Source organism: Argopecten irradians, chromosome 16 (genome assembly GCF_041381155.1).
Source record: "Argopecten irradians isolate NY chromosome 16, Ai_NY, whole genome shotgun sequence".
NCBI lineage: Eukaryota > Metazoa > Mollusca > Bivalvia > Pectinida > Pectinidae > Argopecten > Argopecten irradians.
The window spans coordinates 12801958-12816240 of record NC_091149.1 but is presented as its reverse complement, the minus strand read 5'-3'; the positions used below and the strand labels follow the sequence as shown (position 1 = coordinate 12816240).

Here is a 14283-nt window from a genome sequence, read left to right as displayed (position 1 = left end):
AGTAAGCACACTGACCCCCCCCCCCCCCCCACTTTTTCTGCCTAATTTAGAAAGAACAACCCATTCCCTATTGATATGCAAGATATTAACAAAAGTTTAATACCACAACTGTTTCTATAAAGGGTTAAATTGGCAAAAATGGCTGAAAATGGTGTATTTTGTAGCAAATTAAGGGGTAGGGGTAGCATATGTTGTTATTCTGAGAAAAAAATGAGTCTTATTAATCAAAACTTGTATATTTTTAAAGAAGACTAGAGGAAAATAAATTCTTCAAACTTCCATACATATCAAACATCTCATTAGGAAATTATGGCTTTAAACTCTTGAGTATATGGTCAAAACGGCAAAAATCCCAAAAAATCTAAGATTTTGTCAACTTGGTATCTTTGAGTGACAATAGCTCAAAAACAAGCCCACCGACATATATTTTTTCTTCCATTTCTTGTATGGTATGAAAAAAGTTTAATACCAGAAAATTTTGACTTCTCAGAGGTGTACATCCTTAAGAATGAAAAAAACAAATACCGATATATTGACGAGCCCCTAGCCCATTGTACATCATAGGTTCACGCGTGACCCGAACGTGCCAGCGGCGATACAATACAACTAGAACCAGGTGTTACAAAAGAGTAAGCGTATATCGCTCCAGGATTCTTATTAAAGAAGATGCGGCCTAATCTAGGTCATCAGGTTAGAAACCTCAAACACCTGTGGGCTCCTCTGTTTTCACAGCGAATAGGAACCACTCTAACGCTACTGTAATGGTCTAGCCTTTCTATTATCATTTCACACCTGGGTTTTCTTTAAATTAACAAAACTCGCCAGTAGTTACCTGTGATATTATATGTAAATATATACATGTTGTCACAGGTGTTTGATCATTATCGATGTAATGAGCTACTAAGTGTTTTCTTCTCAAATTAAATTAAGCGTGGATGGACTTCTAATTGGATAGAGTAAACTATGGAAATCATTTAACATTGACAGGCTTTACATGCCCCTGGCTATAGTTGCAATCACCAATGACAAGTGACAATGTAAATGAAATTTATTCTCCAAAACATTACAGTACAGAGCATCGTATAACAATACAGTACGGATTACGTTGATTTGGTTGGACAGGATATATATTTATAAAAAAGATACCTGAATCAGAATTTGGTTTCTATCTTTGTATAACTCCATCATAAAAATTCTAACTTTGATACTCAAGCAAAGGGGAAACCTTTCAAGTTTATCATAATATTTGATATATTAGCTGAACTTTAAGAGAAAATTTGCAAAATTTGTGATACTACCGTTTCCAAAAATGGAGCCTTTAACTTTTTAATTCAAAACCAAATAACGTTGACAAAACAATAGTAGATTTTAATCTCTTCACTTGACGGGAGCGCTCTTAATTACTTTCTCGCAACACCTACTAAAAATATACATATTTAGATGTTGCTATATTTTCCGCTGAAATATAACTGTAACACAAAAGCATTTATTACCAATGCGCGAATTCATCACTGTGCTAACTTGTTAAAACTTAATAATCCTGCTAAATGTGCCAAAATAAACACGTTTACAGTTTAAACAGTGCAATTGTTTCCAATTTAATTCCATTTTACATGATTATTCTAAAAATTGACGTATACATTGTTTATTAAGATTTTGTTCGAAGACCTTTCCTGCAAACTGCCATTTCAAAATCGTTTTAACTGTTTTTAAAATGAACAATTTGACAGTTCAATTGTACCTTCTGTCTATGTCTTTTAAATCGTTTCGGTAATTGATTATATAAGTAGGTCACTTTGCAGATAATGTACCTTCAGCCTATTTGTTTTAAAACGATAATGGATTATATAAGAAAGTCAATTTGCAGGTTCTTTATCTTCATCTTTTTTGTTTTTAAAACAATTATTGATAATATAAGTAGATCACTTTTCAGTTATTGTACCTGCAGCCTATTTGTTTTAAAACGTGAATCGGTTATATTAGAAGGTCACTTTACATTAATTGTACCTTCTGTCTATTTTTTTTAAAACGTCAATTGATTATATAAATAGGTCACTTTGCAGATATTGTACCTTCAGACTATTTGTTATAAAACGTGATTTGGTTATATAAGTAAGCTACTTTGCAGATATTGTACCATCAACCTTTTTGTTATAAAACGTGATTTGATTATATAAGTAGGTCACTTTGCAGATATTGTATCTGCAGCCTATTTGTTTTTAAAACAATAATTGATAATATAAGTAGGTCACTTTGCAGATATTGTATCTGCAGCCTATTTCTTTTAAGATGTTAATTGATTATACAAGAACGTCACTTTGCAGATATTGTACCTTGTCTATTTGTTATAAAACGTGATTTGATTATATAAGTAGGTCACTTTGCAGATATTGTACCTTCAGCCTATTTGTTATGAAACGTGATTTGATTAAATAAGAAGCTATTTTGCAGGTATTGTACCATCAACCTATTTGTTTTAAAACGTTAATTGCTTATAGAAATCGATCACTTTTAGTATATTTTACCTGCAGCCTATTTGTTTTAAAACGTCAATTGATTATATAAATAGGTCACTTTTCAGATATTGTACCTGCAGCCTATTTGTTTTAAAACGTGATTTGATTATATAAGTAGATCACTTTTCAGATATTGTACATGCAGCCTATTTGTTTTAAAACGTGAATCGATTATATTAGTAGGTCACTTTACATTAATTGTACCTTCTGTCTATTTTTTTTAAAACGTCAATTGATTATATAAATAGGTCACTTTGCAGATATTGTACCTTCAGACTATTTGTTATAAAACATGATTTGATTATATAAGTAAGCTACTTTGCAGATATTGTACCATCAACCTTTTTGTTATAAAAACGTGATTTGATTATATAAGTAGGTCACTTTGCAGATATTGTATCTGCAGCCTATTTGTTTTAAAATGTTAATTGATTATATAAGAACGTCACTTTGCAGATATTGTACCTTCAGCCTATTTGTTATGAAACGTGATTTGATTATATAAGTAAGCTACTTTGCAGATATTGTACCATCAGCATATTTGTTTTAAAACGTCAATTGATTATATAAATAGGTCACTTTGCAGATATTGTACCTTCAGCCTATTTGTTATGAAACGTGATTTGATTATATAAGTAAGCTACTTTGCAGATATTGTACCATCAACATTTTTGTTTTAAAACGTAAATAGGTCACTTTGCAGATATTGTACCTTCAGCCTATTTGTTATGAAACGTGATTTGATTATATAAGTAAGCTACTTTGCAGATATTGTACCATCAACATTTTTGTTTTAAAACGTTTACTAATTATATAAGTGAGTTAATTTGCAGATATAGTACCTTATGCCTATTTGTTTTAAACGTGAATTGATTATATAAGTAAGCTACTATGCAGATATTGTACTTTCAGCCTATTTGTTTTAAAGCGATAATTGATAATATATGTAGGTCACTTTGCAGATATTGTACCTTCTGCCTATTTGTTTTTATAAAACGTGAATTTATCAGATAATTAGGTCACTTTACATATATAGTACATTCTGACTTTTTTAAAACATTAATTGATTATATAAGTAGGCCACTTACTTAAGCAGATATCGTATCTTCTAATTATTTGTTTTAAAACGTTAATTGATGATATATCTTGGTCACATTAAATACTATTTGTTTTGAAACGTTAATTGATGATATATCTTGGTCACATTAAATACTATTTGTTTTGAAACGTTAATTGATGATAAATCTAGGTCACTTTATATATTGTACCATCTGTTTGTTTTTAAACATTGATTGAAGGTATAACAACATATGTCATTTTGCCGATAATGCATATCACGCAATTAAGTGTTCCGTCATACAGTTGGCATACCTTACTTGTATATCGTGTTCTTCATATCATTCTGTCATGTTTCCTTTTTCTCTAACAAAGATTTCTCGAAATGATATATATGTCACCTCAATATTACCTTACTACGGTTCTTAATAGATAGCACTTACATAACATAAGATGCTATGATAAACATTTAAACCAAATTAAAATCCCAAAATGCTATTCGATTTGACGTGTAAAATTAAACATGTCACGGAAGTAGAAGATTGTAAAAGTCTTGTTATACAACGAACCAATGTTTCTTTAGAACGTGAAGTCCGTTTTAAGCAAATTATTGCTGTGTTACAGTGGTTACAGGTTACAGTGTACTCATATTTACCTTGCTTGTAATTCCTACATGATTGTAATATTCTCGTTTCTTTATTAGTATACTTCTTGAAAATCAAAATTACTAAAATACTTACATTAAAGTGAACAGTCGGGCAAGGATGGCTAAAGTCGGTAAAAATGGTGTGAATGTATTCAGTATAATTTCTTATGGAATGGAAAAATAAAATCTCTCATCAAAATCTGTCTGTGTACGAATAGATTAATTTAAAGTATGGAAATTCTAAAACGTCCTCCCGGCTGACTATGTCCGTGGTTACATTTACACGCAGCCTCGTTTTCAATGCTTTCAACTTTTCTTTTACTTTAATGGTCAGAACTGGGAAACTAAGCAGAACTTGACCGTCGTACTAATATGTGAGAACTTTTGGGAGGCCAATGAACACATTTAGACTGGTTTTCTTTGCCCGACTATTCACTTTAATATAAAATCTGGTATTGTTATTACTTAAGAAAAGTTTCTATGCAAGCTTCCTAACTAAAAATTACTTCATTTGTATATACACATTTTGTTATAAGGGAGAGAACTAACATAGTTTTTGGCTGTTATTCAATCCCTTTTCAATTTAATTGAAAAAAAAAATTGAAATTGTCATCAGAACATCAAAACTATATCGGTTGGGTAACAAATTTAATTATTTACATAACCATATTTTTCAATTTTTGATGAAAATATGACAAACTAATAGCCTTTACTATTAAATACAATTTCTACATTTCTTTTTGTACATCAGTTCGTAAACAGAGTGACACAGTGTTGAGAAATTTGCCTTTAAATTAGTGGTTAAAATCCGAGCGTCACGAGCGTTCACTCCGGCAAACAAGTTTAGTTAACAATAAACCCTACCTATCCAATAACATTTTTTATTTCATATTGCACACACGTGTTATGATACGCAACTTGGTTAATATTTTTTTTTAACTGATTATATGAATATTCTCATACAATTCTCTTCATAGTGAAACTATCCAAATACTATGCACGAGTTCAAACATAGCCAGAGATAACTTTTGTACTGGCGTGCCAAAAAATCAAGCAGCAATGCTGAAATGTCAGAAGAATCACAGACGCTATTCTATATAATATGCATATTAAAAATAACAATAATAAATTATATAAGAAAAGAGCAATATCTATACCGTCATTACTGAGAGAAAACGATTTAGAGAATATTAGTTGCATTTACACTGTAAATGTATATACACTATCTCTTTATTCTAGTAGAATGCATGAAATTAAAAATAAGAAATACAGAGCTACACACTCCTACCTTATTTCCATTGACGAAGAAGACCAACGAGGTCCTCGGAACAGCCATCGTCCCACTAGTCCTACAACTTGGCCACAAATGGATGATATAGGCAAAGTCACGTGACTGGTCAAATTACCATAGGTAATATATTTTCTTGGATCACCACTGGTGAGTGGTACGTTCTGGTCAAGCAACAATAAAACCATTTATAGTACAATTGTAGAAACACCTGCAAATAAAACAAAATCTGAAGGTGAAAAGCAGATTCACGTTTCATTTAAAAAATGTTACATTGGAGTAGTGGTTACTCAACTATGCAAACCCTGGTTAGAAGGTAAAAGGACACTATATTCTTCAAATAATAGAACAAGAATTACACAATAAAATAAAAATTGATAGAACGTAGAGAATGAAGCTAGAAAACTGCCATTTTACATACTCACTGACACTGAAACACGTTATGTAGGTTTCAATATAGATTACTTCACAGAGTCTTACCCACAAACCACTTTTTACACAGGATTCATAGGATAGACTATCCACTCTGTGGTTTCTGTGGTGCTCATAATGAAACGTATGTAATATTGTAAGCAAATTCTTAGAAGAAGTAAAAGAGTGGTTAGCACCTTATTTTGTGGAAGATTTGGATTTCGAAAACCTTATATATATAAGGACAAACTCATATTCTAATATTATAATCCTTTTGCTTAAATGATATATCTATACCTCAAAGTTCAAAAGCTGATATTTAAGTTTGAAAATGTTTAAAGAGGTCATTTTTAAATACTATAAATCTGAAAAACTTAATTTTATCAATGAGCAAAGATTTTTAGATAGATGGGGTTTCATTCCAGCTATGGTTATTAGTAATCTCCCAGAGGACAGATATATTGTATATATATATATATACAAGTATGTATATGAATATCTATTAAGAAAAGTAAGGCATCATCTTGGTACTAATGATTATTCCGCAACATATGTATAAATTCATTTCTGATATCGCAAATGTGAAAGTTTGTATTGTCATGTTCGTCTTGTCATATTATATCTTTAGTGAAACAGTAGATAGTTGATTCAATTTTAAAATGACATCTCATTATCTACACAATTTTGACGTCACAAATGTTTGGAAATATATTCCTCCATATAGATATATGAACATATATATACATACCCACGTGCACCTTGAGTTCGGGTTTTAAAATTAAACAATATTTATTTTTACCTTTTTGGTATCAAAATTGCTTATTTGCTTCTATTTCTATGATTGTCTTAATCTTGTGATGTGGTATCTTCATCAAAAGGTGGTATAGTGATAAATGACAACATACCATGTATTTATAATTCAGAGTAATACACCTTTTATAATCACATGCTTTTTAATACCACGGATGTTTCAAGCTTCCATAATAAAGATTGCCTTGTCATCTACATCATATCTTTAGTGAGGCAATATGCACTTTAAGTGGTAACACAAAATCATGCAACTATGAAATGATAAATTTTGAATTGTCTTTTATGTTTGTAATGTCATGTTTTGATGAAAATCAATAAAATGTAAATGATAGAAATAAAAAACTTTTCTCTCAATTCAGTGGATACACAAAAAATTCAATTGTGTTAGTTGTTACTTTTGCGTCCCCGTCCTATAGTACATTTCCTGCCGAAATGCTCATTTTGTAAATGTAAGTTTTGTTTCAACCACATAGTGATCAAATAAATCTATATTCGTGAGACTGTGTTTGACAACTTACAATGATAAGATCATATAACAGGACAGATAAACATTACAATTATCGAATTAGATTCACTAATGTCATTTGATTATCGACATATCCTATTTATTATTCGCACCAGGGTACAGCCCGAGGGAAATAACATCAGACTTTCTTTTGTAAAATTAATTCCAGAAACTGTCTGATGGCCTAGGGGTATCCGTCGATATAATCTTGACATGTGGGTTTTTTATGATAAAGTGATTACTATAATGACATGTTAACTTAACAATCATATATGATTTGTTTGAAAATAGGTTTGAAATGCAAGGAAATCAGCTCGTTTATAATAGTTTGGCATAGAAAGAGGGTCCGTCAGCTATTCGACTGCTGTTTTCTGTATATTCAAAAACCAAAAACAAGTGGGCACTGATAATGGTGTACGGGTCTATTATTTTAATAGATATATACGTGATTTTATTGAGAAAAAAAATCAGTATACCTATTCAAACATGTGTAACAATAACATATTATTGATTTGAAAATAGGTTTCAAATGCAAGAACATCAGCTCGTTTAAAATACTTTGGTATGGGAAGAGGTTATCTCCGTCCGCTATTCACCTGTTGTGTTCTGTAAATGCGTACACAATATTGCTCGCATTATATGTTTACGGGAGGGGTGTACACAGGTGCACTCCAACTTCACGTTATAAATTTTTTCTACATATTCATACAACACGCGGACAATACGCAGTAAATTACAGTAATCTGCCACACAAATGATACTCCTGATATAGTACCAAACAGACCTTATCGATATCGCTTCTGTTTGGTAAGCTCACTTTTGTCCACATTTGTTATACTGGGTATCTACGAATGAAGGCCTACATATTTTTTTAATTGAACGAGTACGCCATGATGATATTCCTTTCATTGGGTTAATAAAACACATAAGGCTTCAATAATCATAGCTTATTATAGCGACTGAACGAAGGGATCATCCATACAATACACGTGTTTTTTGTTTAAATAATATAATGCTGTTTATTGTTTGTGAACATTTGTGACCTACCTTAACATGTATTTAATGGGTTCTTTGATAAATGGACAGATTGTCCCGAAAATTACACAATAGTTTGCCCACACTATACATGTTATACCCCCGTGAAGTTGATTTCTAGTTCCTGATTCCTTATTCCATTACTTATTCGATTCCCTGATTACCTATTCGAATTCTAGCTACTAATCAACATCAGAATACCTACATAAAAATCAGTCTGAAAAGCTCGCTTGAATGGGACAAAAGCCCCTGCATAACTAGTCAGTCGTTTTTGTTTTTAATTGTTATAGATTTCGTCCAAAAGGCATTTTCTTCAAAATTTATTTTATATAAATATTTATTTAGAAAAAAATAAACAAACGCCGAAGATTTTGAAGCATTAGCGCATTCTGTTTATCTTGAACTGAAAGCGTTAATGCTCAACAAAGTCTTCGTCGCTAGTTTAATTTTTTCTTTAAAATTTGGACCGGACAATGTAAAAGTTAAATGTCTTTTCTATATAAATACTTATATATAATAAAGAAAATCAACGTATCTTGCGATGGTATAAATATAAAAAGAAAAACCTTTCTATACTCACAGGCGTCTCCAGTCGCCTGAATACGTCTGTGAGGGCAGGAAGGCCTAGAAACGAAGCCTGGAGTGTTTTTTTCTTCTTTTCATACCTATATATATATAGATTGGAATGGATTACTACTTTGCCCCATATTTAGTCATTCTATCCTGCGGACATTCGTTTGAAAGGATTCGGTGTTATTTGGAGCACAACCGAACGGTAGATATTATTACTTTAACCGAAATAGACGTATGGTGCAATGTGTATACTGGAAGTTAGTGATGCATGCATGTGAATTATGCGGGGTACATATGGCAAATTTTTGTTAGCGTTAGAGTTATTTATAATTACATTACCGGGAATCGGGCCACCTAACAAAAAAAACATATTTGATACGTTTTAAAATTTTATTAGTACCAATATAAATACACATGTATCGATCAGTACTACTTTACTGTCTATCTTCAAATCAATCTTATCTTTTTTCGTACATTCGTTATATACTCAAGTCCGTGTTAGTTTTACTTTAGGTCAAACTATGACCGATTTCTCAACAAATCTCTGGTTTGGTATGGTTGAAAAATAAACACTTTTTTCTTTACTCAATCCCTGCACCCTTCCCTTTTCCTTTCAATAATATAATTAGCACTGATAACTCTTATAAATAATCAGTATTGTCCTATTGCTTATAAGTTATATTTATGGAGACTGATTAATATACCGTAAGTACTGTGTCCAACCTTTATGACATGTATATTGCACTGTATCGTCATTGCAATGAATAAATATTGCTTGTACCAAAAAATGTTTCCAGTAGGCCAACAGAGGCATTTCTAACCATTCCTGTGACATAACATATACATACCTGCCTTTTTTGTTAGCCGATGCCTCTCATAGAACTGGTCTGCTGAGTCTGTTGGGAGCGTAACAATAATGTCCGATGATAGTTCGACATCTCGATGCTGTCTGTCTGGATAATGCCAGTTGATAGGTCATGTATCAGATAGTAAACCATGCATAATGAGTCTTGCGTGAGGGTAGCTTACAGGCAAGGTAGTTCTAACAAAGTACATGCTTTAAATCTTGCTAAAATTGTTACTAGAGTCTTTCTACGGCGGTTATATAAGCAGACAGTACGATTTGCTGGCATTTTATATATATATATATATATATGTATATAACAGTTGCCCAATATTTATACTAAGTCTATCCTTCAGACATTCGTTTAAATAAGTCAGTGTTACATGCAGCACAACCGTAGATATTACTTCTTTGACCCAAAGGTACTTACTGCACAAGGTATATACTTGTAGTCAGTGATGCATATGCATTGTGCGGGGTCCATATTGCAAATTATAGTTAGAATCACACTGCCAAAAATTGGGCCACTTTAAAAAGGTTTTTGGTAGGCCTACAGATGCACCAATAACCAATCCTGCGACATTACACATACCCGACTTTTTGTGAGCAGATGCCTCTGCGTAACAACGTCTGATGATAGCTCTACAAACAGTTGATGGGTCAAGTATCAGAAAAATAAACCTTGCGTGAGGGTAGATTAGGACAAGGTATATTTTAGTCTAACCAAGTGCGTGGCTTGTGTTCCTAGCTACATGTTGTTGTCATTAATTGGTGAAAGCAATCGAGTTGGACAATTCATTTAAAGATGCTCCACCGCCGACAGAGCATAACTGATGTTAATCATTTGAACAATAATTGGTGTTTAATCTTGTATATATATGCCTAAGTAACAGAAAAAAATAATATAAAAATAATTTATTTCGCCTTTGGTGCATGCGCAATCAGTACTTCATTCCATATAGGATATAGTGTCACGGAATTTTCTCGGGATGCAATTAATTATTTTTCATATTTTTAACTCGAAGTAAAATTAGAAGCTCAAACTTTTCAATGGTGGTAATGGTGTAAAGTAAGTAGCTTTTGTAACTGGAGAAAAATACTAAATCGTCTGCTCCGGTTTTTTATAGTGAAAAAAATACCATTTGTCAGCGGTGGAGCAACTTTAATGGAACTTATTCTCATTCATTTAAACACCGTGTCGGTATCATACAAATGCCCTGAATGAAATGATGACAATTGTGTGTCAGTTATATGATCCTTACACGCACTTCAATGAATTATAGTCTGTAAGTACTTGTGTACTGGTACAGTTCCTGTAGTAGTCTTAAAGATGCTCCACCGCCGACAGAGTATAAACGATACTCACCATTTGAGCAATAATTTGTGTTTAACCATGTACAATGAATATGTATGTCTAATTAACACAATAATAATGTAAAATTATTCATTTTGCTTTTGATGAATGCGCAATCAGAACTTCCTTATAGGACAAAGTTCAATGGATTTATTTCGGGACGCGGTTAATTATTTTCAATATTTCTATATAAAAGTAAAATTAGAAGCTCAATTTTTTTTATGTTGGTAATGGTGTAAAGTTAGTTCATCTGTTCCTGTTTTTATTAAGAAGAATGTATATTTGTCATCTTTTAACACCATAATTGAACGGTGCATTAACCCCAGCAACAGTATAACAGTTACAATGTATCAAACTGTCAAATTTGGATACAAGTGAGTGTACAAAAAATCGGAGTTTTGTCAATTGTTTGTATTTAGTGGACGAATTGTGCTATTTTAAATAGCAAAGCCGATGTTGCAGATACCCGAAAAATGGTCGAATGACATTTTTATCACACGCTTTACATTACATGCTCGATCCCAACGTCTGTGACTGTCGCTTCAGATCTAGCTATCATTGTTACTAGAAACGATCCACGGCCAGTGGCGTAGGAAGATGAAACGTAATGGGGGGGGGGCAAAGGTCCTCAATATTTCGTAACCTCCCCCCCCCCCACCGTCGCACCTTCAGGAGGAGATTAAATCAACTCCCAACCATATATAATGCTTTATGTACATTTTTCATATATCATTAAATTTAATCCTTGTACACATTTATAGACAGTGGGGTCGCTAAAAGCATAGTGAAATTGAAGGCAGCTCAGTGAAAACATTTGACCAATCACAGGCTAGCAAAATTTCCTTTGAAGACTACAGAGAGAGCGACGCCTAACATCAAAGCCACACAGTCAACCACAGTGTACGGTTATACGGCTCTTTTGATGTTCATCAAAGGACTAAATTACCTGTTCTATTCTGTTGCCTCCAGTTTTACTATGAGATAGTCCAGGGGTGTAGAGATCGTAAGTGATCGGAACCCCTGGAGTATCGAGGATGAGTTTTACGATGCATTTTGATGAATTTGCGAGCGCCAAAAGGCGCGATAATTTGGTGTTAGGGGGGGGTCCGGTGGTCTCCTCCGGGGAAAAAATACGATTTAAGAATGGCTGAGATGAGTTTTACGATGTATTTTAATGATTATTGTTCTTTACATGGTAATTTTTCGATTTAAAGCTACCTGCATTTAGAAATGATTAATTGTGTCGTCATAACATTATGCAACGCTACTCGATCTGAATATACCGGCTTCACACCATCGGCGCATTGTTGTGTAACATAAAAAATGAATTAATTGTCTCGCTAAGACATATAAACAAATTGAATTTTTAAGAGACATTTTTTTAAATAGTACATAGAATCCCTTGATGGACATTTTTAGTCTAGTTCGTGTGTATTGAATTTTTACTATTTAAGGTTTGACAGTATGTGCTTGAACGTTTTAGAAAATGCGCCGCGCAGCGGAAAAATTTCTAGAATGAAGTACGAAAAATGTGCAGGAGGACCCTTTTTTCTTTCAAATAAGCATTTTTACAAAAGACATGTTTGCCCCACTGCCTCGCCTCCCCCCCCCCCTTCCTACGCCCCTGACGGCGGTTATGTCGGAAGAAAAATACTCGTCTATCATATAAGCAGACATTTTTCCAGTGGTTATCATATAGAAAGAAGCTTTAGGTAGGTAAAAGTTATGATACAGTTATTGTATGTTTTTACATTATATAACAGTTCTTGATCCGCCCAGTCTATATAAATATATATCTATACTTTGAGTTACCTCCCTGATGTATTAAATGTTAACCAAGAGCGTGAGTGAATTTTTCTGTCTAATTATTGTCAAAATTGGTCGTTTATTAGCACCAGAATCGTCACGTCATTCAACAGTCTGTTTCATCCCATTCTCATTACTTGCTACATCCTCAAAAGCAGATGTCAGAAAGGAGTGACCTTCATTATAGACACAGTGGCCTAGACCAACAACCTTCTGTCCAAATCGTGATGTATCTGTTACAAGCATTTTGTGATACCAGTGTATTTACATCATTCGACAAAAAATAAGTACATTTAGCTTAAAGTTGTATGGTCTATCACTTTCGCTCTTTTTGTCATAGTAAAAACTGAAAAGGTGCTATACACATTTTTCTCCGTGTGTCCGAGGTTTAAACTTTCTAATTTTACCACTTTTTATCAAGTTGCAGCACTGGAAGTATTTTAATTATAAAAGTGAAAAAACTTTTTAACGTGTATTCGTAAAAAATAGGCTCGAAAGATGCCGAACTCTTCCGAACATCGTCGCGACAATCTCGAAGTTACACGAGAGTTGTGAAACCAAGAGAAGTGTCAACAATTTTTCGTAAACAAAACACGTGGTCGACCATAGCAGACTGGATCTACAAAGAAACTAATGCTCGCACATTACAATTTTTGATACACACAATATTGAATTACGGCAATGTGTGAATTAGATGTTTCAAATACTCGCACTGTGGACATAAACCAGCACGATTTGCTCATATTAGCCAGAAGGAAAACGTAAACAAACACATGTGCGCTTACGCTAGTTACCAGGATCACCACGTGCAGGACGTGTGGACATCAGTCACGTGATACGATTCGGAATTCCGACAAAACCCGAAGGTACTGAATATGGCGGAGATTGAAGGCGTTTTATTCACAATCAGGAATATATGATCCCTAGATTTCGGCTCTTTTATAGACTGACATATGGTTTTGGGGAGCTAAATCATCAAGTTACATGTCCATATTCAAATATCAAATGTTAAAACGACATATCGTTATAGCGAAAATTACAAGAAATACAACTTTAAACAAAAGAATCCTTGCATCTTTAAATGAGTTTGGTGTTTTTGATTTTAGTCAAAGCCAATCAAGTGATCAATCTTGTTTTCGTTCTTTTTAAGCTTTCAATATTTAAATGAATGCATTGTAAATTCTGTGATTTATGATAATTATTTTTACCCAATAGATTTTTACCCGAAAGAAGATCAAACCACAACAAGTCATATATGTCTGGCGTTCATACCTCTATACCGGACAATGGTAAGTAACTTTGTACTAAACTCCAACTTATTTTCGGTAGGGACTAAATTCAGCCGGCGAATAGAATTCTCCAAAATAAATCTTAACACGAAAATGCTAGTACAATAGAACTTGTTAACTGTAAATCGACGTCGTGAAAATGTTGTGAAG

The 14283-nt window shown here is 33.0% G+C and overlaps 1 protein-coding gene across 1 annotated transcript in view; it reads right to left on the bottom strand.

Moving 5' to 3' along the window:
* Positions 1 to 5633, bottom strand: part of LOC138310641 (xanthine dehydrogenase/oxidase-like) — a 41935-nt gene extending 36302 nt beyond the window's left edge. The window contains 1 exon segment of the mRNA XM_069251923.1: positions 5507 to 5633. Coding sequence (XP_069108024.1) covers positions 5507 to 5554 — 48 coding nt within the window. The 5' untranslated portion in view covers positions 5555 to 5633.
* Between the last annotated feature and the right edge of the window lie 8650 nt (positions 5634 to 14283).